This window comes from Scyliorhinus torazame, chromosome 7 (genome assembly GCF_047496885.1).
Source record: "Scyliorhinus torazame isolate Kashiwa2021f chromosome 7, sScyTor2.1, whole genome shotgun sequence".
Classification (NCBI taxonomy): domain Eukaryota; kingdom Metazoa; phylum Chordata; class Chondrichthyes; order Carcharhiniformes; family Scyliorhinidae; genus Scyliorhinus; species Scyliorhinus torazame.
In genome coordinates, this window is record NC_092713.1 from 10485601 (window position 1) to 10510576 (window position 24976).

General features: G+C 52.3%; 1 protein-coding gene across 1 annotated transcript in view; it reads left to right on the plus strand.

Moving 5' to 3' along the window:
- The window catches only part of znhit6 (zinc finger HIT-type containing 6), a 96571-nt gene extending 79758 nt beyond the window's left edge, over nucleotides 1-16813 (plus strand). Inside the window, exons 10-11 of the mRNA XM_072512841.1 lie at nucleotides 12664-12788; nucleotides 16542-16813. Coding sequence (XP_072368942.1) covers nucleotides 12664-12788; nucleotides 16542-16627 — 211 coding nt within the window. The 3' untranslated portion in view covers nucleotides 16628-16813. The remainder of the gene's footprint in view (nucleotides 1-12663; nucleotides 12789-16541) is intronic.
- The last annotated feature ends 8163 nt before the right edge of the window (nucleotides 16814-24976 follow it).

A 24976-nucleotide genomic window follows, 5' to 3' on the forward strand; every position in this document is an offset into this window, starting at 1 on the left:
CTCACCTCACCACAGACAGCGACCTTTTAAATGGTCCCCTCTGTCTCGCAGCCCCCGCGCTTTTCAAAATTCCCGCGCTGATTCTAAGGTCCCAGCTCTTTGGGGTTCTCTAAACCCTGGCCCATAACACATGTGATTGAATCTCCAGTGACCGACATTGACTCCCTGTCTGGCAACATCTCGATTGTAAAATTCTCCAATCTTGTTTTCAGGTCCCTCGGAGGGCCTTGTCCCTCACTATCTCCGTAACCTTCCCCCAACACTGCAACCCTCCCAGATATCTGTGTTCCCCGAATTCTGACCTCTTGGACAACCTCAATTTTCACGTAAGATAAGGGGTAAAATTCTTGAGGGGATGCAGGAGGAGAGGGGCCTGGGCATTTGTGGACTTCGATCATTGAAGGTGCCAGGACAGGTGGAGAGAACAGTTAATAAAGCAGAGAGTCCAAGAGCAAGGAGGTTATGCTGAACTTGTACAAGACACTAGTTAGACCTCAGCTGGCATAGTGTGCACAGTTCTGTCGGAAGGATGTGAACACAGTGGAGAGAGAGCAGAAGAGGTTTACAAGAATGATTCCAGGGATGAGAAACTTCAGTTATGAGGATAGATTGGAGAGGTTGGGACTGTTCTCCTTGGAGAGAAGAAGGCTGAGAGGAGATTTGATAGAGATGTTCAAAATCCTGAGGAGACCAGGCAGAGTAGACCGGGGGGGGGGGAACTGTTCTTGCTGGGAAAACCATCAAGAACGAGGGACACAGATTTAAAGTGATTTGCAAAAGAAGCAAATGTGATGTGAGAGAAAAGCTTCCACCCAGCGAGTGGTCGGGGGCAGGAATCCGCGGCCTGGAAGTGTGGCGGAGGCAGGTTCAATCGAGGCATTCCAGAGGGCATTGGATAATTATTTGAACAGAGACAGTGTGCAGGGGTGTGGGGAAGAGGCAGGGGAATGACGCTAAGTCATGATGCGCGATTGGAGAGCCGGTGCAGACATGATGGGCCTCCTTCTGCCCCGTAACAAGTCTGGGATTCAGTGATTGTGAGGCACCTTGCAGATTCTTCGAGAAGCTTCCCGTGATTGGAATACAATATTTGTTGAACACAGCAGGCGGAACACGCTTGTGTTCTCTATGTGGTTGCGTCTCCTGGTCCATTCTGGTGCTGTTCTCTAACGCAGCTGTAACACCTTCAGTTATAAAATCAGAGCGAATGATCCAGGAATTGTAAAATCGGGAAGAGTGGTATTTATGCAGTGCAGCGGGATTCACTATGTCTCACCAACCGTCCCTCTCACCCACTCTGCCGCTCACTGATCTGCCTATAGCTGCTCCTCTTGCTGCCACGGATACTCCCTCCCTCTTGTCTCTTTCTGGAGCCCCCGCTCTCAGCTAGCAGGAGGGTCGCAAAGGGGAGGCTGGGGGATTGGAAGCGGTAGTGAGCAGGAGGAAAGTGGAAAGAGTTAGTAAGTAATTAAACGCACTAATTGTACATTATTTTTTATATAATAATCTTTATTGTCACAAGCAGGCTTACATTAACATTGCAATGAGGTTACCGTGAAAAGCCCCTAGTCGCCACACTCTGGCACCTGTTTAGGTACACAGAGGGTGAATTCAGAATGTCCAAATTAACTAACAGCACGTCTTTCGGGACTTGTGGGAGGAAATCGGAGCACCCGGAGGAAACCCACGCAGACACGGGGAGAACGTGCAGACTCCGCACTGACAGTGACCCAAGCGGGAATCGAACCAGGGACTCTGGTGCTACCGTGCTGCTCACCACCCCTTCTGAGGGGCAATTCGGGGTGGACAATAACTGCTGGCCTAGCCAGCGACTTCCCCATCCCGAAAATCAACAAAAAAGCAAATCGAGCAGTTCCCATTCACACCTCGGTACATCACCAAGCGTTCCGCGGCCAATGAAGAAGACTTAGTGTCATCACTGTTCCAGAGGCGGCAATATGTGATCACGGACGTGTGCTTTTCAGGTGTTAGTTTAAGGGATTAACTATCGGGCAGAGTTTTGAAACAAAAAGGGAATGAATGTTTGGATGGTTGGGAAGTAGTGAGGGGGTCGGGAGGGTGGGGGTGGATTGGGATGGTTGGGGGGGGGGGGGGGTGGGGTGGAGTGTAGTTGGCAGAAAGCTGCAACCAATGCTGAAAGGATTCTCCGGGATACACACCAGGTTAGTCGGCCGGTATAAGAAAGGTGTTTACAGTCTGCGCCCACAGTCCACCTCTGGGATTTTCATTCCTCATTGGGGTTGAGTTTTGTCCTTTATGCTCACTTTGCCACTAGGGGTTGCAAGCAAGCTGCGTGCAGAGCGCAAAACCGTCTCTACCCCGAGTGGCAGAACATTCATCGACATCTCGATGGCCATAAAGAGTTTCTCAGTGCAGATCACTCTGCAAGGCAGGGACCAGGGGGCCCAGCCCTGGGGCCAATCAGATGTATTTATTCACCCTCGTTGTCAAAGTAAAACATGAATTTGGAAATCGAGCTTGTGTGTGAAATAGGACGAGCAGCATTGTGAGCGCAGGTCATTTCACAAGGTCTAGATTTTAGTAAAGCTTCACAGCAATGTCTGGAAATATAACAAAACCAACACTAACTTGCATTTATATACCACCCTTTAATGCAATGAAACATCCCAAGTTTCTTCTTGTAATGAGGTAAATCCCGAATTTGCTTAGCACCAATTAAGCAGGTTTTTGCGGACAGGCTTACGGACTTGGCGAGGCGGCAGGAGAATGTCACTCAGGGAATGGAATTTCGATTCATTTTCTAACTGGATTGTGGTTGTTCATCTCCTCATCGCGGATCAATTACAATCGGTTATTTATCGTCTTTCCCAAACTCGGCCAGCACGGCCAATCCACTTCTTCCGAGATGTTTTCAGTCGAGTAGGCTGAGGTGCTCCCTTGCGGAAACGCAAAACCGGTTTTCAGGAAAATCCCTTTTCTTTACGGAATGATGTCGACGCGGACCCATTTTGCAGAAAGGGGATTGACCTGTCCGTGACTGACACTGAGCCACGTACAGAGGTATACGGGCAGGTGTCCAAAATCCCTGGTCAAAGAGGTGGGTTTTAAGGAGATTCCCGAAGGAGAGATTGTTGGAGGTTTTGGGGGGAGGGTATTCGGGAACCTTTAGGGTCCAGACAACTAACACCCTGATTACTAATGGTGGAGGGATCGTAATTGGGGTGTTCTAGACCAGTGTTCTTCAAACTTATTTTCGGGGACCCATTTTTACCAACCGGCCGACCTTCGCGACCCACGCCGGCCGACCTTCGCGACCCACGCCGGCCGACCTTCGTGACCCACGCCGGCCGACCTTCGCGACCCACGCCGGCCGACCTTCGCGACCCACGCCGGCCGACCTTCGCGACCCACGCCGGCCGACCTTTGCGACCCACGCCGGCCGGCCTTCGCGACCCACGCCGGCCGACCTTCGCGACCCACGCCGGCCGACCTTCGCGACCCACGCCGGCCGACCTTCGCGACCCACGCCGGCCGACCCACGCCGGCTGACCTTCGCGACCCACGCCGGCCGAACTTCGCGACCCACGCCGGCCGACCTTCGCGGCCCACGCCGGCCGACCTTCGCGGCCCACGCCGGCCGACCTTCGCGGCCCACGCCGGCCGACCTTCGCGACCCACGCCGGCCGACCTTCGCGACCCACGCCGGCCGACCTTCGCGACCCACGCCGGCCGACCTTCGCGACCCACGCCGGTCAACTTCGCGACCCACGCCGGCCGACCTTCGCGACCCACGCCGGCCGACCTTCGCGACCCACGCCGGCCGACCTTCGCGACCCACGCCGGCCGACCTTCGCGACCCACGCCGGCCGACCTTCGCGACCCACGCCGGCCGACCTTCGCGACCCACGCCGGCCGACCTTCGCGACCCACGCCGGCTGACCTTCGCGACCCACGCCGGCCGAACTTCGCGACCCACGCCGGCCGACCTTCGCGGCCCACGCCGGCCGACCTTCGCGGCCCACGCCGGCCGACCTTCGCGACCCACGCCGGCCGACCTTCGCGACCCACGCCGGCCGACCTTCGCGACCCACGCCGGCCGACCTTCGCGACCCACGCCGGCCGACCTTCGCGACCCACGCCGGTCAACTTCGCGACCCACGCCGGCCGACCTTCGCGACCCACGCCGGCCGACCTTCGCGACCCACGCCGGCCGACCTTCGCGACCCACGCCGGCCGACCTTCGCGGCCCACGCCGGCCGACCTTCGCGGCCCACGCCGGCCGACCTTCGCGACCCACGCCGGCCGACCTTCGCGACCCACGCCGGCCGACCTTCGCGACCCACGCCGGCCGACCTTCGCGACCCACGCCGGCCGACCTTCGCGACCCACGCCGGTCAACTTCGCGACCCACGCCGGCCGACCTTCGCGGCCCACGCTGGCCGACCTTCGCGGGCCACGCCGGCCGACCTTCGCGACCCACGCCAGCCGACCTTCGCGGCCCACTCCGGCCGACCTTCGCGACCCACGCCGGCCGACCTTCGCGACCCACGCCGGCCGACCTTCGCGGCCCACGCCGGCCGACCTTCGCGACCCACGCCGGCCGACCTTCGCGGCCCACGCCGGCCGACCTTCGCGGCCCACGCCGGCCGACCTTCGCGGCCCACGCCGGCCGACCTTCGCGACCCACGCCGGCCGACCTTCGCGACCCACGCCGGCCGACCTTCGCGACCCACGCCGGCCGACCTTCGCGACCCACGCCGGCCGACCCACGCCGGCTGACCTTCGCGACCCACGCCGGCCGAACTTCGCGACCCACGCCGGCCGACCTTCGCGGCCCACGCCGGCCGACCTTCGCGGCCCACGCCGGCCGACCTTCGCGACCCACGCCGGCCGACCTTCGCGACCCACGCCGGCCGACCTTCGCGACCCACGCCGGCCGACCTTCGCGACCCACGCCGGCCGACCTTCGCGACCCACGCCGGTCGACTTCGCGACCCACGCCGGCCGACCTTCGCGACCCACGCCGGCCGACCTTCGCGACCCACGCCGGCCGACCTTCGCGACCCACGCCGGCCGACCTTCGCGGCCCACGCCGGCCGACCTTCGCGGCCCACGCCGGTCGACCTTCGCGACCCACGCCGGCCGACCTTCGCGACCCACGCCGGCCGACCTTCGCGACCCACGCCGGCCGACCTTCGCGACCCACGCCGGCCGACCTTCGCGACCCACGCCGGTCAACTTCGCGACCCACGCCGGCCGACCTTCGCGACCCACGCCGGCCGACCTTCGCGACCCACGCCGGCCGACCTTCGCGACCCACGCCGGCCGACCTTCGCGACCCACGCCGGTCGACTTCGCGACCCACGCCGGCCGACCTTCGCGGCCCACGCCGGCCGACCTTCGCGGCCCACGCCGGCCGACCTTCGCGGCCCACGCCGGCCGACCTTCGCGGCCCACGCCGGCCGACCTTCGCGGCCCACGCCGGTCGACCTTCGCGACCCACGCCGGCCGACCTTCGCGACCCACGCCGGCCGACCTTCGCGACCCACGCCGGCCGACCTTCGCGACCCACGCCGGCCGACCTTCGCGACCCACGCCGGTCAACTTCGCGACCCACGCCGGCCGACCTTCGCGGCCCACGCCGGCCGACCTTCGCGGCCCACGCCGGCCGACCTTCGCGACCCACGCCGGCCGGCCTTCGCGACCCACGCCGGCCGACCTTCGCGACCCACGCCGGCCGACCTTCGCGGCCCAAGCCGGCCGACCTTCGCGGCCCACGCCGGCCGACCTTCGCGGCCCACGCCGGCCGACCTTCGCGGCCCACGCCGGCCGACCTTCGCGGCCCACGCCGGCCGACCTTCGCGGCCCACGCCGGCCGACCTTCGCGACCCACGCCGGCCGACCTTCGCGGCCCACGCCGGCCGACCTTCGCGGCCCACGCCGGCCGACCTTCGCGGCCCACGCCGGCCGACCTTCGCGACCCACGCCGGCCGACCTTCGCGACCCACGCCTCCGATCTTCGCGACCCAACGCCGGCCGACCTTCGCGACCCACGCCGGCCGGCCTTCGCGACCCACGCCGGCCGACCTTCGCGACCCACGCCGGCCGACCTTCGCGGCCCAAGCCGGCCGACCTTCGCGGCCCACGCCGGCCGACCTTCGCGGCCCACGCCGGCCGACCTTCGCGGCCCACGCCGGCCGACCTTCGCGACCCACGCCGGCCGACCTTCGCGACCCACGCCGGCCGACCTTCGCGACCCACGCCGGCCGACCTTCGCGGCCCACGCCGGCCGACCTTCGCGGCCCACGCCGGCCGACCTTCGCGGCCCACGCCGGCCGACCTTCGCGACCCACGCCTCCGATCTTCGCGACCCACGCCGGCCGACCTTCGCGACCCACGCCGGCCGACCTTCGCGACCCAGGCAGGCCGACCTGAGCGACCCACCATTTTCTCTTACCTTGTTTGCTGCTGACAAAAATGGAGGAAATGGTTTTGGGTCCCTTTGGCCCTCGTACACGCTCCTCCAATGGGACCTGTTGGATGAAGGTGAAGCCTTCCGGTGTCAGAAAGTATGGAGTCTCCCCCTGTCCAAAGTTCGACATTATTCCTGTTAAATTTTATCAAATAAAACCCCCCCGAACTTGTAAAAGAAAATAAAAGTAAAATGAATAAAATATATTTTTTTTTAAATTAAAGGAATAAAATAAATGAATAAACCGCCCCCCCCCGAATTTGTAAACCAAAAAGCAGCGACCATTTTAAACAAAAGCGGCCGCACTGCCGATGATCGAGCACGCATGCGCAGTGCGGCCGCATTTTTTTTACATGTTCACAGCCATTTTGAAGGCCGCTTGCAGCCGCCGTTATTTACAGCCGGCTGCTGCAGCTGTTGCGCGCTGATTTGCGCGATCGGGAACGCCGCGGCGGACGGCTCCACGACCCGCCCGCGACCTACCCGCGGGCCGGGCCCCGAGTTTGACAATGCCTTTCTAGAGGCCAGCATTGGCAGAACACCGAGAACGAGAAGGGTAGTGGGGCCGGAGGAGATCGCCGAGATAGCGAGGCAATGGGAGGGTTTGTCAACAAAAATTAGGATTCAAATAAGATATATGTGTACGTGTGTGCGTGCCGTTTGCAGGGGGGGGGGCGGTGCGCCTCCTGTTGGAAGGAGGCTGTTGATGGAGACGCACCTCCCCCCCTCCCCCATTGCCACCTGAAGCCTGAGCAACTTCCTCATTTCCCCCCTAACCCCTCCCACCAGCCTGAAAACTGAGGCTGGGTGGAAAGATCCTTTAACTGGTCATTAATTAGCCACTTAAGTATCTCAATTGGGGCAAGTACGGGGGGCTTGGGGGGGGGGGGGGGGGGGGGGGGCCTAGGCCTCTACCGTCCGACGGTATAATTTCAGAGAGGTTGGAGCATGCAGGAGCCCAGCGGGAAGGCCACCTGGGAAATCGAATGGCCACACCCCACCTACAAACCCGCTGGCGGGAATGTCACATTCTGCCCATGAAATTGGCGGGCAGGAGAAGAGCAACTTCGCGTTCAGAATGACCCATATTTCCCCCCCCTTCGCACAGCCAAATAATCTCCAGAGAGAGGCAGAGAACCCAACCAGCCTTCCTTATCCACCCTGTCCGGACCCCCCCCGTGATTTTGTGTCGCCCTGCCCAACCTCCGCTCAAACCTCTCCGAGGAAAAGAGCCCCACCTTCTCCAATGTATCCACGGAACTGAAGATCTTGGGAACGTTCTGATGGACCTTTTCTGCCTCCTCTCTGATGATCTCTCATCCTTCCTCAAGCATGGCGCTCAGGACTGGGCTCAATACTCCCGTTGAATACAAACCAAGCTTCATAACAGATCTGCCTGGTTGCACAGTCTGCTTTGTCAGCTTTGGCTCAATCTAAAGCAACCTAGTCGCTGAGTCAGAATGACGTGGGCCCAAATCCCACTCCAGAACACGGTGCGTAATCTTGGCCTGCAGTTTAGGGCAGTGCTAAGGGAGAGCTGACGCTGTAAAAGATCCCACGTTACTGGGGATATGGTAGTGTGATAGGACGAGGTCCGAGAAATCCAAAGTCCTGAACTAATCATCCAGGGATCATTATTTTATTTCCTCTATTGGGATGTGGGTGTTACTGGGCTGGGTCAGAATTTTCTACCCATCCCTAAATACCCTTGAACTGAGTGTCCCGCTCATCCATTTCAGAGGTCAGTTAAGAGTCATAAGAACTAGGAGCAGGAGTCGGCCATCTGGCCTCTCGAGCCTGCTCCGCCATTCAATGAGATCATGGCTGATCTTTTGTGGACTCAGCTCCACTTTCCGGCCCGTACACCATAACCCTTAATCCCTTTATTCTTCAAAAAACTATCTATCTTTATCTTGAAAACATGAAAATGAAATGAAAATCGCTTATTGTCACAAGTAGGCTTCAAGTGAAGTTACTGTGAAAAGCCCCTAGTCGCCACATTCCGGCGCCTGTTCGGGGAGGCTGTTACGGGAATTGAACCGTGCTGCTGGCCTGCTTTCAAAGCCAGCGATTTAGCCCTGTGCTAAACAGCCCCATTCATTCAATGAAGGAGCATCAACTGCTTCACTGGGCAGGAAATTCCAGAGATTCACAACCCTTTGGGTGAAGAAGTTCCTCCTAAACTCAGTCCTAAATCTACTTTCCCTTATTTTGAGGCTATGCCCTCTAGTTCTGCTTTCACCCGCCAGTGGAAACAACCTGCCCGCATCTATCCTATCTATTCCCTTCAAAATTTTATATGTTTCTATAAGATCCCCCCACAGCCTTCTAAATTCCAACGAGCACAGTCCCAGTCTACTCAACCTCTCCTCGTAATCCAGCCCCTTCAGCTCTGGGATTAACCTGGTGAATCTCCTCTGCACACCCTCCAGTGCCAGTACGTCCTTTCTCGGGTAAGGAATCAACCACATTGCTGTGGGTCTGGAGTCACATGTAGGCCAGGCCGGGTAAGGACGGCAGATTTCCTTCCCTAAACGCCATCAGTGAACCAGTTGTGTTTTTTCAATAGTCGATGGCAGCTTCACGGTCACTATGACTGAGACTAGTTTTATACTCCAGATTTATTAACCTGGGCCTCTGGGTCACTAGTCCAGTGGCATTATGACGACACCACCGTCTCCCCCAAACCCCAGCAAAGCCGCATTGAGAATTTCAATTTCGTTTTTATTTTAATGTGAATGCATATTGGTAAACATAACGTCAAATTGTGAGAAAAACCCATCTGGCTCACTAATGTCTTTGAGGGCAGGAAATCTGCTGCCCTTACCCGGTCAGGCCTCCATGTGACTGCAGACCCACAGCAATGTGGTTGAATATTAACCGTCCTATGCAATGGCCGAGCAAAGCACACAGTCAGAGCGACTAGGGATGGGCAATAAAGGTGGACCCCCCCCCCCTCTCCATCCAATCCCACTTGGCTTCTCTATGATGCAATCGGTGCCTTCCTGAATCCTGATTCAGGCGAGGTCGAGAATCATAGATTATCATCAAATTTACAGTGAAGAAGGTGGCCATTCGGCCCATCAAGTCTGCACCGGCTTTTGGAAAGAGCACCCTACCCAAGGTCAACACCTCCACCCTATCCCCATAACCCCAGTAACCCCACCCAACACTAAGGGCAATTTTGGACACTAAGGGCAATTTAGCACGGCCAATCCACCTAACCCGCACATCTTTGGACTCAACTTGGAATCAACGGTCACCATCAGCTGGCAGCGCACTCCAGAGGTTACGTTGGTTTGTCCAAAGTTGTAACACGCCACAAGTTCTGAAATCCTCAACACATATTTACAATTACTGTATCTCTTCCATTGCCTTGGTCATTTTAGGTTTTTCCTCTCGTCCTAAAACGTCTGCACATTTTTGTTCCATGAGAGAAGTGTCTTTACATTTATGGTCCCATTGTTGGCAGTCTGATGTGTATTAAGAGGATGGTATTTATCTAGATCACAGCTCACAGTTACAGCACAAGGATATTCGAAGCAGATGTGCAGCAGACTCCCAATCAGATCAGTGGCAACTGTACAAAAAGTGGCTTTGACTTTCTTGAACTGTGACAAGATGACTGTTTCCAATTTTTTTGTTTTTTTTGTTATGTGGTCAGGGAGTTTCCACGATTAGACTTTAATCAATAAAAATACCAGGAAAGGTTTTCTGTGTGACGCACAATGCTGACGTACAGATTGTGGGCCGTTTTATGCAGTGGCCTTAGGGAAGCTCATTATTTCGCCCGCAAGTAACTGGTTCCCTTAATTGAGAGTATTGTGATGGCAGACAAGCATTCCAACTGCTTCAGTTGTCTGGTTGCTAAAACTTTATTTAATAAGGATCAAACTTCTGATTATTCAAATTCTAGTCCTTTGATTGTTTAAAATTGTTATATAGAATTACAGAGCCCATGGTACTGCCTCCGATAGTGAAAGTCGCCATAGGCCCCACAACTTTAACTGGAAGATCACCGCGCCTCAGGCGAGGGGCAAGGTTGAGAAGGCGGGGTCTGCATCAAGAAGCTCCGCCGGTACGGGAATTGAACCCACGCTGCTGGCCTCGCCCTGCATCACAAACCAGCCGTCCAGCCAACTGAGCTACGAAGAGCCTAAACAGGATGGGTGGGAGAATGAGAGGGTCAAAGGGTACAGAGATCCCTCAGTAAAGGACCATTATCAACAATGACGCAGATTAATCAGACCATGTTTTTAAAACCAAACACCAGGGTTCGCTTCTCGAGGCGTTGAAATGAAAACGAGAGAGGGTATGTTCATCGTGTATCATAGAATTTACAGTGCAGCAGGAGGCCATTCGGCCCATCGAGTCTGCACCGGCTCTTAGAAAGAGCACCCCACCCAAGGTCAACACCTCCACCCTAACCCAGTAACTCCACCCAACACTAAGGGCAATTTTGGACACTATGGGCGATTTAGCATGGCCAATCCACCTAACCCGCACATCTTTGGACTGTGGGCGGAAACCGGAGCACCCAGAGGAAACCCACGCGCACACGGGGAGGATGTGCAGACTCCACACAGACAGTGACCCAAGCCGGAATCGAACCTGGGACCCTGGAGCTGTGAAGCAATTGTGCTATACACAATGCTACCGTGCTGCCCATCATAAGATCATAAGACATAGGAGCAGAATTAGGCCACTCGGCCCATCAAGTCTGCTCCACCATACAATCATGGCTCATATTTTCTCATCCCCATTCTCCTGCGTTCTTCCCATAACCCCTGATCCCCTTAATAATCAAGAACCTATCCATCTCTGTCATAAAGACACTCAGTGAATTGGCCTCCACAGCCTTCTGCGGCAAAGAGTTCCACAGATGCACCACCCTCTGGCTGAAGAAATTCCTCCTCATCTCTGTTTTGAAGGATCGTTGCTTTAGTCTAAGATTGTGCCCTCTGCTTCTAGTTTTTCCCACAAGTGGAAACATCGTCTCCATGTCCACAAGACACTCGATCTCAGCTGGCATATTGTGGACAGTTCTGGGCGCCACTCTATAGGAAGGACGCGAACACAGTGGAGAGAGAGAGCAGAAGAGGTTTACAAGAATGATTCCAGGGATGAGAAACTTCAGTGATGAGGATAGATTGGAGAGGTTGGGCATGTTCCCCTTGGAGAGACGAAGGCTCAGAGGAGATTTGATCGAGATGTTCAAAATCATGAGGGGGCTGGACAGAGTAGACAGGGAAAAAAACCTTTTCACACAGAGAATGGTTGGGTCTGGAATGCACGGCCTGGGAGTGTGGTGGAGGCAGGTTCAATTGAGGCACTCCAGAGGGTATTAGATGATTATTTGAACAGAAGCAGTGTGTGGGGAAAAGGCAGCGGAATGGCGCTTAGTCATTCTTTTGGAGAACAGGTGCAGACTTGATGGGCCGAATGGCCTCCTTCTGCACCGTAACAATTCTGTGATTAATCGCTCCAATGTTCGCCTCTGTATCTTTTGCCTCAAGCTTCCTAAACCTCCCTACCTCTGTCTTCATCTTGAAGGTGGTCCTTCTAACCTGCACCTCTTTCTGTGCCTTGATTTCTTCTTCGGGCGTCGGTGTCAGGTTTTGTCTTTTCCCTCCTGCAAAGCACCTTGGGGCAGTTTCCCACTTGAAGGTGCTGTCGTGTTATGTACTCTGGGATAACACAGGCTGCAACTGGATGCAGCTTTAACCAAAAGATACTCCAGACCTTGAAGTTAGTTCACTCTGATTAATTGAACCAGTAGCACAGTTCTCTATGAGTTTGACACTCTGCTAACCTAAGTGTGGTTACTCTGTCTGACTGAACCAGACTAGCTCTTAGCCACGTGCTGGAGGTGTGATACTGTACACACACCCTGACTCACTCTGTAGATGTTCATCAGTGGAAAGAGGTGGAGTGTGAGTGCCTCGTGCCTTTTATAGTGAGATACCACCCCTGAGTGTCCTGCCTGCCTATTGGTCATGTCCTGTTCTCTGTGTTCATTAGCTGCCTGTCTGTACCTGTCTGTATATCATTATCTGCATGTCTGCATATCATGACAGGTGCTATAGAAATGCAAGATGTTGTTGCAAAAAAAAAAAAGCCTCAACACTGCAAGAAGGGAATATGTTTTTCACGAATTACAATTGACTTTCCAAACTTAGAATTAAGTGTCTGTAAACATTTTTTCTCAGGTATCACAAACTGGACTCACACAAAGATCTTATAGAAAACCTGCGTTACAAAACGATTATTGAGTATCCCACACTGCACATAATATTGAAAACGAATTCTCCAGAATACAGCTTACTCAGCGAGGGTGAGTTATCTCAATTTGTAAAAACTCTTTAAGAACTGTGTTTGAGATGCAAATGGCAGCGTTTTATACAGGGTGCAGGAAGTGAGAGAGCTGGGCTTCGCAGAGGCAGGACAAACTAATTTGTCACAGGACTAATTAAGAAAGCTGTATGCCCCAGCTGGATACCTGTGTCCCAATTCTGGACTTCACACAGAAACATAGAACATTACAGCGCAGTACAGGCCCTTCGGCCCTCGATGTTGCGCCGACCTGTGAAACCACTCTAAAGCCCATCTACACTATTCCCTTAACGTCCATATGTTTATCCAATGACCATTTAAATGCCCTTAGTGTTGGCGAGTCCACTACTGTTGCAGGCAGGGCATTCCACGCCCTTACTACTCTCTGAGTAAAGAACCTACCTCTGACATCTGTCCTATATCTATCTCCCCTCAATTTAAAGCTATGTCCCCTCATGCTAGCCATCACCATCCAAGGAAAAAGGCTCTCACTGTCCACCCTATCTAATCCTCTGATCATCTTGTATGCCTCAATTAAGTCACCTCTTAACCTTCTTCTCTCCAACGAAAACAGCCTTAAGTCCCTCAACCTTTCCGCATAAGATCTTCCCTCCATACCAGGCAACATCCTGGTAAATCTCCTCTGCACCCTTTCCAATGCTTCCGCATCCTTCCTACAATGTGGTGACCAGAACAGCACACAATACTCCAAATGCGGCCGCACCAGAGTTTTGTACAGCTGCAACATAACCTCATGGCTCCGAAACTCAATCCCTCTACCAATAAAAGCTAACACACCGTACGCCTTCTTTACAACCCTATCAACCTGGGTGGCAACTTTCAGGGATCTATGTACATGGACACCAAGATCACTCTGCTCATCCACACTACCAAGAATCTTACCATTAGCCCAGCACTCTGTATTCCTGTTATTCCTTCCAAAATAAATCACTTCACACTTTTCTGCATTAAACTCCATTTGCCACCTCTCAGCCCAGCGCTGCAGCTTATCTATGTCCCTCTGTAACATGCAACATCCTTCCGCACTGTCCTCAACTCCACCGACTTTAGTGTCATCTGCAAATTTACTCACCCATCCTTCTACGCCCTCCTCCAGGTCATTTATAAAAATGACAAACAGCAGTGGCCCCGAAACACATCCTTGTGGTACACCACTAGTAACTGGACTCTAGTCTGAACATTTCCCATCAACCACCAGCCTCTGTCTTCTTCCAGCTAGCCAATTTCTGATCCAAACTGCTAAATCACCCTGAATCCCATGCCTCCGTATTTTCTGCAGTAGCCTACCGTGGGGAACCTTATCAAACGCTTTACTGAAATCCATATACACCACATCAACTGCTTTACCCTCATCCACCTGTTTGGTCACCTTCTCAAAGAACTCAATAAGGTTTGTGAGGCACGACCTAGGATGTCAACGCCTTGGAGAGGGTGCGGAGGAGATTTACTGGAATGGGGGCGGGGGCTTCAGTTAATGTGGGGAGACTGGAGAAGCGGGAATTGTTCTCCTTGGAGCAGAGAAGTTTCAGAGGAGATTTGATCGAATCATGGAAGGTTTCGATGGGGTAAATAAGGCAAAAATGTTTATTGCTGAATCATATCATAGAATTTACAGTGCAGAAGGAGGCCATTCGGCCCATCCGAGTCTGCACAGGACCTTGGAAAGAGCGCATACCTCCACCCTATCCCCAGAAAAGAGAGACATGTTAACATAGAACATACAGTGCAGAAGGAGGCCATTCGACCCATCGAGTCTGCACCGCCCCTCTTAAGCCCTCACTTCCACCCTTTCCCCATAACCAAATAACCCCTCCTAACCTTTTTGATTACTAAGGGCAATTTATCACGGCCAATCCACCTAACCTGCACGTCTTTGGACTGTGGGAGGAAACCGGAGCACCCGGAGGAAACCCATGCACACACTGGGAGAACGTGCAGACTCCGCACAGGCAGTGACCCAAGCCGGGAATCGAACCTGGGACCCTGGCGCTGTGAAGCAACAGTGCTATCCACTTGTGCCACCGTGCTACCCACTACCATGCTGCCTGTGTTGAAGCTTTTCATCGTGGACTCATTTGGTCTAACACAAGAATGTCAGAGAGTCATAGAATTTTACAGCACAGAAAGAGAGACCCTTCAGCCCATCGCATTACAAACCATCACAATTTATACCACAGGAGAAAAGGCTGCTGATTTATTGGCAGCTTGACTCTGATTGGCTGAGGTGTTGCCACGGAGAAAGTAATGGGGAACTATAGGCTCCCTAGCCGTCAGTTGAGCTCGAGTGACCTGCTGGAGACAATTCTCTGAAAACAAAAGGGATATGTTCAAGCCTTGCGTCTTTTTTTGAAGTAGCCGGGAGCGTGGGGAGCCGATAGTTCCCTGTTGATCGCTCCATGTCAATGCCTTAGCCATTAAGAGAGACATGCCAACCAAACAATCCCCTGAAATATAAATTGTCACGATTGTTTGAAATGTAACATTCTTCCATTTGTCCTGATGAGTGCAACATGAAAAACTTCAGCAACACGTCTCTCTCTTCAGCTAAATTCGAGTGGCAATCGGGGTGGGTGACCGGAGGGGAGCAGATTGAAGATAATCGGCAAAAGAAGCCGAGGAGAGTTTTTTTTTTTGCACAGTGAGTAGTGATCAGGGAGGTGCTGCCAGAAAGTGCTTCAGTAAAACTGAATCTGCAGCACGGTAGCACAGTGGTTAGCACTGTGGCTTCACAGCGCCAGGGTCCCAGGTTCGATTCCCCGCTGGGTCACTGTCTGTGCGGAGTCTGCACGTTCTCCCCGTGTGTGCGTGGGTTTCCTCCGGGTGCTCCGGTTTCCCTCCCACAGTCCAAAGACGTGCAGGTTAGGTGGATTGGCCATGATAAATTCCCTTAGTGACCAAAAAGGTTAGGAGGGGTTATTGGGTTACGGGGATAGGGTGGAAGTGAGGGCTTAAGTGGGTCGGTGCAGACTCAATGGGCCAAATGGCCTCCTTCTGCAGTATATGTTCTATTAAAAAAAGGCAAATTAGATATTGGAAATACTTGGAGGCGATGGAGTGGGATTAATTGGGAAGCACCACCTTCGCAGATGCTGATATCACTCCAGAAAGCTATGAAACGCATTCTACGTTTGATGCTATTGGTTAAACTTTAGCTCACTCACACGCCTTTCTCAGAAAGGGATATTCAGAAATTCAACTGAACTTTTTTGAACCATAGTCACCATTTGGCATGAAACCAGTTCGCCCGCGGCAAGACCTTACAGGATCGACTGGGTGGCTGTTTAATTTGTTTTGCTGGTCTTGTCGGTTCAGAGATGGTTGTGCCCAGGCACCAAGCAAAGTCCTTGTTCCTCCCGTGGGAAATTCCTCTTTCACCGGAACAGACGCGGAGTGTTTTTGTGTTACACTTTAGTGAGAAACCGCGCCTCCAACAGTGCGGCACTCTCAGCACCGTTTGCATTTGTTCAATGCCTTTAACGTAGGAATGGTGTCACGAGGCACTTCACAAGCAGTTTATTGAACGAAACTTGACAGGGAGGGAAATATTCGGAAGATCTTGGACCCCAGAGATTGTACTTGAATCCAAATGTCGGCAGTTATCAACTCTGTTTAGTGTAGTCTCAGCAGATATGAGGCTTACTGTTGAGTGAGTAGGCTCCAGCTTTTCTTATTGTTTACACAATGACGTGTATTTTCTATTCCCTGATCCAATTTCCCCCCCCACCAAAACCAGATGAGTCAGATGAAGATTCTGAGGACAGTACGGACTCCTCCTCGGAGAGTTCGGAGGAAGAAGGAGAGATCAGGGACAGCTCCTAAACCAATTTCAATAAGAATCTGGACATTTCAAGCCGGCGAACATTTTCTTCACTGCATAAGACTGTTGTGTGGAGCCAATTTCAATACTTGCATATCGTCCATTTGATGCCACCCAAGTATATTTTGCAGCAATGTTATTTTTGTATTTTAAATGCGTTCTTAACATTAAATTTGCTAACTGTGTAAGATTGTTTTCCTTCGCCCACTCCACCCCTGGAGAATATCTCACATCATCTCAATGAACAGCAGTCTGGTTCTTCTGCTACCACCTGGGGTATCCACAGACACTTTGACCCACTGATTGCTGCATTCTGCTCTTAAGGGGCTGGTTTAGCACAGTGGGCTAAACAGCTGGCTTGCAATGCAGAACAAGGCCAGCAGCGCGGGTTCAATTCCCGTACCGGCCTCCCCGAACAGGCGCCGGAATGTGGCGACGAGGGGCTTTTCACAGTAACTTCATTTGAAGCCTACTTGTGACAATAAGCGATTATTATTATTGTTATTTATCAATGGTGAACACTAGTTCGGTCTCAACTGGAGTATTGAAATGAAATGAAATGAAAATCGCTTATTGTCACAAGCAGGCTTCAAATGAAGTTACTGCGAAAAGCCCCTAGTCGCCACATTCCGGCGCCTGTTCGGGGAGGCTGGTACGGGAGTTGAACAGTGCTGCTGGCCTGCCTTGGTCTGCTTTAAAAGCCAGCGATTTAGCCCTGTGAGCTGAACCAGCCCCATATGACATCCAATTCTGGGCACCACACTTTCGGAAGGATGTGAAGGAATCCGAGAGAGGGCAGGAAAGATTGACACGAATGATTCCAAGGACGAGGGAATTCAGTTCCGTGGACGGGTCGGAGAAGTTGGGACTGTCCCCCTTGGAGAAGAGAAGGTTGAGCGGAGATTTGATGGAGCTGTTCAAAATCATTAAGGGTCTGGATAGAGTAGATGGGGAGAAACCGCTCCCACTGGCGGAAGGAGTGAGAACGAGAGGGCGCAGAAATAAGTTGATTGGCTAAAGAAGCAATGGGGACATGAGGAGAAATGTTTTCACACCGCGAGTGGTTAGGGCCTGGAATGCGCTGCCTGAGAGCATGGTGGAGGCAGGTTCAGTTAGAACCATAGAAAGGTTACAGCACAGAAGGAGGCCATTCGGCCAATCTTGACCGTGCTAGCCCAAGGTCACCCAGGAGTCCTTTCTAATCCCACCCTCCCACACCCGGTCCATAGGTGCAGCTTACACTGAAGGTGCAGATCCCGGTACCTTTTAAAAGAGTTTAGGGTCTCTGCCTCCACCATCAACTCGGGCAGCGAATTCCGGACTCCCCACTACCCTCTGTATAAAAAAAGTTCTTCCTCATGTCCCCGCTCCACCTTCTGCCACTCATCCTGAATCTATGTCTTCTGGTTCTAGAATTCTCCACCAAGGGAAACTATTTTATCCTGTCCACTCTATCTCCTCCCCTCATCATTTTGTACACCTCAATTAAGACACCCCTCAGCCTTCTTTGTTCCACGGAAGATAACCCCAACCTATCCAATCTCTCCTGGAAGCTTCACTTTTCCAGCCCTGGCAACATTCTTGTAAACCTCCTCTGCCCTCTCACCAGAACAATAACGTCCTTCCTGTAATGTGGTGACCAGAACTGTACAGAATACTCCAGGTGTGGCCTCAACAGTTTTTTTTTTACAATTCCAACATTATATGCTTCCGTTTATATTCAATTGAGGCATTTAAAAGAGAATTAGATCATTATCTGAAAAGGAAAACAGTTGCAGGGCTCTGGGGAAAAGGCAGGGGAGTGACGCTAGGCGCATTGTTCCTTCCGAGGGCCAGCACAGGTACGAGAGGCCAAATGGCCTCCTTCAGTGCTGTAGCCATTCTCTGAATGAATGAAAGTCAGACTTTCACGCGAGTGCAGAGTTCGAGGAGCACAAAGACTTGTGGCGGAGTTAGCAGAGATAGGATCAGCGAGAAGACTGTGGAGGGACCTGAAAGCAATGAGAATTTGAAATGAGGGGTTGTCAGACTGGAAGCTAATCTGGGTCAGTGGGAGGGGGGGTGCATAGGGCTCAGTGCCAGTCAGGATTTGGACCGCAGAGTCTTAGATGAGTTGATGTTTATGGGAGGGGCGAGAATATACAAACGTTAAGGCAGCAATTTCTTCAGCCACTTTCGAGAGCGAAAGAAAGATTGAGATCCAGAAATTCCGTCTTAGCAATCACACTACCACCAGTCAATGTGGGGCAACAGACGTCAACACAAAACATCACCAATAACAACCGTCCAACAGTAACACCCACATAAAGAGCAGTGGTGTCCAGATTTTATTTTGTGATGTGTTGCAATGATCTTGTGTTATAACTGCACTGTAACATCTGCCACAGCTGTGATATATTGATGTCAGGAGCTTCACTCCACTTTTTTAACTCTCTCTTGTCTTAAGTAGATTTTAATTTCTGTTTAAACATCATTATATAAAAAGGGTTATATTTTAGGTTTGTCTGGTCATCGAGCAAGCAATCTTAGTGCCGTTACACATTTGATACGGTTCCTCTCGCCCTCACATTCTACCCGACCAATTTCCTGATCCAATACATCATCCTTAGTTCGTTAGATATAGGAGCAGAATTAGCCCATTCGGCCCATCGAGTCTGCTCCGCCATTCTACCATGGCTGATATGTTCCTGATCTGCTATCTACAATGCTACAAACCAAGAGCTGGATCATCCGCTATTTCCGCCACCTCCGACATGGTGCTGCCTCCTTCCCTTTCAGCATTCCGAAGGGACCGTTCCCTCATTAACATCCTGGACCGCTCCTCAGTCACTCCCCTCCCCTCCTCTGTGCAAGCGCAGGAGATGCAACACCTAATAATAATCTTTATTGTCACTAGTAGGCTTACATTAACCCTGCAAATGAAGTTACTGTGAAAAGCCCCTAGTCGCCACATTCCGACACCTGTTCAGGTACACAGAGGGAGAATTCAGAATGTCCAATTCACCTAACAGCAAGTCTTGTGGGAGGAAACCGGAGCACCCGGAGGAAACCCACGCAGACACGGGGAGAACATGCAGACTCCGCACAGACAGTGACCCAAGCTGGGAATCGAAGCTTGGAATCCTGGCGCTGTGAAGTTACAGTGCTAACCACTGTGCTACCATGCCGCCCACCTGCCCTTTGACCTCTCTCACCATCCAAGGCACCAAACACTTCCAACAGCGATTTACTTGTACTTCAATCTGATAGGCTGTATTCACTGTGATTTGCTCTACATTGGAGCGACCAAATTCACCACTTTGTGAATACCTCCACTGACCTTCCTGTTGCCTGTCACGGTGATTCTGACCCGTAACGCCCGCATAATAAAGGCACAGTCCCATATGAAGCTCCCCCCGCCTCCGATCGGCCCGTCCCTGACCATGGTGGCCACCTCGCCAGTTTCCCGAATGGCTGGGACCATGTTAGATCCACGCCGTTGGGGCTTTGGCCGCTGTGGGTTGGAGAATAGCGGGGCGGGCCTCCAGCATTGGCTGCTGGTGGGGGATACGCGACGCGGCGTACGCCTCAGGTACGCCACTTTTCGGGGCCGGAGAATCAAGGAACTGCCATTGGTCCCGGTTCCATGCGTGAAACTGGATTCTCCGCCCCGGCGCCAGACGCGATTTCGGCGAAGGAGCGCGGAGAATCCAGTGTCTGATCATTCTGTCTCGGTTTCTTGTTTCATTTCTTTCTTCACTTTGGATTCTGACGCTGGTGACACAGTGCGACTTGTATTCTGACGCTGGTGACACAGTGCTACTTGTATTCTGACGCTGGTGACACAGTGCTACTTGTATTCCGACGCTGGTGACACCGCTACTTGTATTCTGACGCTGGTGTCACACTGCTACTTGTATTCTGACGCTGGTGTCACACTGCTACTTGTATTCTGATGCTGGTGTCACACTGCTACTTGTATTCTGACGCTGGTGACACAGTGCTACTTGTATTCTGACGCTGGTGACACAGTGCGTCTTGTATTCTGACGCTGGTGACACAGTGCTACTTGTATTCTGACGCTGGTGACACAGCGCTACTTGTATTCTGACGCTGGTGACACAGTGCGACTTGTATTCTGACGCTGGTGACACAGTGCTACTTGTATTCTGACGCTGGTGACACAGTGCTACTTGTATTCTGACGCTGGTGACACAGTGCTACTTGTATTCTGACGCTGGTGACACAGCGCTACTTGTATTCTGACGCTGGTGACACAGTGCTACTTGTATTCTGACGCTGGTGACACAGCGCGACTTGTATTCTGACACTGGTGACAAAGTGCTACTTGTATTCTGACGCTGGTGACACAGTGCTACTTGTATTCTGACGCTGGTGACACAGTGCTACTTGTATTCTGACGCTGGTGACACAGTGCTACTTGTATTCTGACGCTGGTGACACAATGCTACTTGTATTCTGACGCTGGTGACACAGCGCTACTTGTATTCTGACGTTGGTGTCACAGTGCTACTTGTATTCTGACGCTGGTGACACAGCGCGACTTGTATTCTGCTGCTGGTGTCACACTGCTACTTGTATTCTGACACTGGTGACACACTGCTACTTGTATTCTGACGCTGGTGTCACAGTGCTACTTGTATTCTGATGTTGGTGACACAGCGAGACTTGTATTCTGACGCTGGTGACACAGTGCTACTTGTATTCTGACGCTGGTGACACAGCGCGACTTGTATTCTGCTGCTGTTGTCACACTGCTACTTGTATTCTGACACTGGTGACACACTGCTACTTGTATTCTGACGCTGGTGACACAGTGCGACTTGTATTCTGAAGCTGGTGTCACAGTGCGACATGGAGTCTGACGCTGGTGACACAGTGCTACTTGTATTCTGATGCTGGTGTCACAGTGCTACTTGTATTCTGACGCTGGTGACACAGTGCTACTTGTATTCTGATGCTGGTGCCACAGTGCTACTTGTATTCTGACGCTGGTGACACAGTGCTACTTGTATTCTAACGCTGGTGACAGCGCGAGTTGTATTCTGACGCTGGTGACACAGTGCGACTTGTATTCTGATGCTGGTGTCACAGTGCTACTTGTATTCTGACGCTGGTGACACAGTCCTACTTGTATTCTGACGCTGGTGACAGCGCGAGTTGTATTCTGACGCTGGTGACACAGCGCTACTTGTATTCTGACGTTGGTGTCACAGTGCTACTTGTATTCTGACGCTGGTGACACAGCGCGACTTGTATTCTGCTGCTGGTGTCACACTGCTACTTGTATTCTGACACTGGTGACGCACTGCTACTTGTATTCTGACGCTGGTGTCACAGTGCTACTTGTATTCTGATGTTGGTGACACAGCGAGACTTGTATTCTGACGCTGGTGACACAGTGCTACTTGTATTCTGACGCTGGTGACACAGCACGACTTGTATTCTGCTGCTGGTGTCACACTGCTACTTGTATTCTGACACTGGTGACACACTGCTACTTGTATTCTGACGCTGGTGACACAGTGCGACTTGTATTCTGACGCTGGTGACACAGTGCTACTTGTATTCTGATGCTGGTGTCACAGTGCTACTTGTATTCTGACGCTGGTGACACAGTGCTACTTGTATTCTGATGCTGGTGCCACAGTGCTACTTGTATTCTGACGCTGGTGACACAGTGCTACTTGTATTCTAACGTTGGTGACAGCGCGAGTTGTATTCTGACGCTGGTGACACAGTGCGACTTGTATTCTGATGCTGGTGTCACAGTGCTACTTGTATTCTGACGCTGGTGACACAGTGTTGCTTGTATTCTGACGCTGGTGACACAGTGCTACTTGTATTCTAACGCTGGTGACAGCGCGAGTTGTATTCTGACGCTGTTGACTCAGTGCGACTTGTATTCTGACGCTCGTGACACAGCGAGACTTGTATTCTGACGTTGGTGTCACAGTGCTACTTGTATTCTGATGTTGGTGACACAGCGAGACTTGTATTCTGACGTTGGTGTCACAGTGCTACTTGTATTCTGACGCTGGTGACACAGTGCGACTTGTATTCTGCTGCTGGTGTCACACTGCTACTTGTATTCTGACGCTGGTGACACAGTGCTACTTGTATTCTGATGCTGGTGTCACAGTGCTACTTGTATTCTGACGCTGGTGACACAGTGCTACTTGTATTCTGATGCTGGTGCCACAGTGCTACTTGTATTCTGACGCTGGTGACACAGTGTTGCTTGTATTCTAACGCTGGTGACAGCGCGAGTTGTATTCTGACGCTGGTGACACAGTGCGACTTGTATTCTGATGCTGGTGTCACAGTGCTACTTGTATTCTGACGCTGGTGACACAGTGTTGCTTGTATTCTGACGCTGGTGACGCAGTCCTACTTGTATTCTGACGCTGGTGACAGCGCGAGTTGTATTCTGACGCTGGTGACACAGCGCTACTTGTATTCTGACGCTGGTGACACAGTGCGACTTGTATTCTGACGCTGGTGACACAGTGCTACTTGTATTCTGACGCTGGTGACACGGTGCGACTTGTATTCTGACGCTGGTGACACAGTGCTACTTGTATTCTGATGCTGGTGACACAGTGCTGCTTGTATTCTGACGCTGGTGACACAGCGCGACTTGTATTCTGATGCTGGTGTCACAGTGCTACTTGTATTCTGACGCTGGTGACACAGTGCTACTTGTATTCTGACGCTGGTGACACGGTGCTACTTGTATTCTGACGCTTGTGACACAGTGCTACTTGTATTCTGACGCTGGTGACACAGTGCTACTTGTATTCTGACGCTGGTGACACAGTGCGACTTGTATTCTGACGCTGGTGACACAGTGCTACATGTATTCTGACGCTGGTGACACAGTGCTACTTGTATTCTGATGCTGGTGACACAGTGCGACTTGTATTCTGACGCTGGTGTCACAGTGCTACTTGTTTTCTGACGCTCGTGACACAGCGAGACTTGTATTCTGACGTTGGTGTCACAGTGCTACTTGTATTCTGATGTTGGTGACACAGCGAGACTTGTATTCTGACGTTGGTGTCACAGTGCTACTTGTATTCTGACGCTGGTGTCACAGTGCTACTTGTATTCTGATGTTGGTGACACAGCGAGACTTGTATTCTGACGCTGGTGACACAGTGCTACTTGTATTCTGACGCTGGTGACACAGCACGACTTGTATTCTGCTGCTGGTGTCACACTGCTACTTGTATTCTGACACTGGTGACACACTGCTACTTGTATTCTGACGCTGGTGACACAGTGCGACTTGTATTCTGACGCTGGTGACACAGTGCTACTTGTATTCTGATGCTGGTGTCACAGTGCTACTTGTATTCTGACGCTGGTGACACAGTGCTACTTGTATTCTGATGCTGGTGCCACAGTGCTACTTGTATTCTGACGCTGGTGACACAGTGCTACTTGTATTCTAACGTTGGTGACAGCGCGAGTTGTATTCTGACGCTGGTGACACAGTGCGACTTGTATTCTGATGCTGGTGTCACAGTGCTACTTGTATTCTGACGCTGGTGACACAGTGTTGCTTGTATTCTGACGCTGGTGACACAGTGCTACTTGTATTCTAACGCTGGTGACAGCGCGAGTTGTATTCTGACGCTGTTGACTCAGTGCGACTTGTATTCTGACGCTCGTGACACAGCGAGACTTGTATTCTGACGTTGGTGTCACAGTGCTACTTGTATTCTGATGTTGGTGACACAGCGAGACTTGTATTCTGACGTTGGTGTCACAGTGCTACTTGTATTCTGACGCTGGTGACACAGTGCGACTTGTATTCTGCTGCTGGTGTCACACTGCTACTTGTATTCTGACACTGGTGACACACTGCTACTTGTATTCTGACGCTGGTGTCACAGTGCTACTTGTATTCTGATGTTGGTGACACAGCGAGACTTGTATTCTGACGCTGGTGACACAGTGCTACTTGTATTCTGACGCTGGTGACACAGCGCGACTTGTATTCTGCTGCTGGTGTCACACTGCTACTTGTATTCTGACACTGGTGACACACTGCTACTTGTATTCTGACGCTGGTGACACAGTGCGACTTGTATTCTGAAGCTGGTGTCACAGTGCGACTTGTATTCTGACGCTGGTGACACAGTGCTACTTGTATTCTGATGCTGGTGTCACAGTGCTACTTGTATTCTGACGCTGGTGACACAGTGCTACTTGTATTCTGATGCTGGTGCCACAGTGCTACTTGTATTCTGACGCTGGTGACACAGTGCTACTTGTATTCTAACGCTGGTGACAGCGCGAGTTGTATTCTGACGCTGGTGACACAGTGCGACTTGTATTCTGAT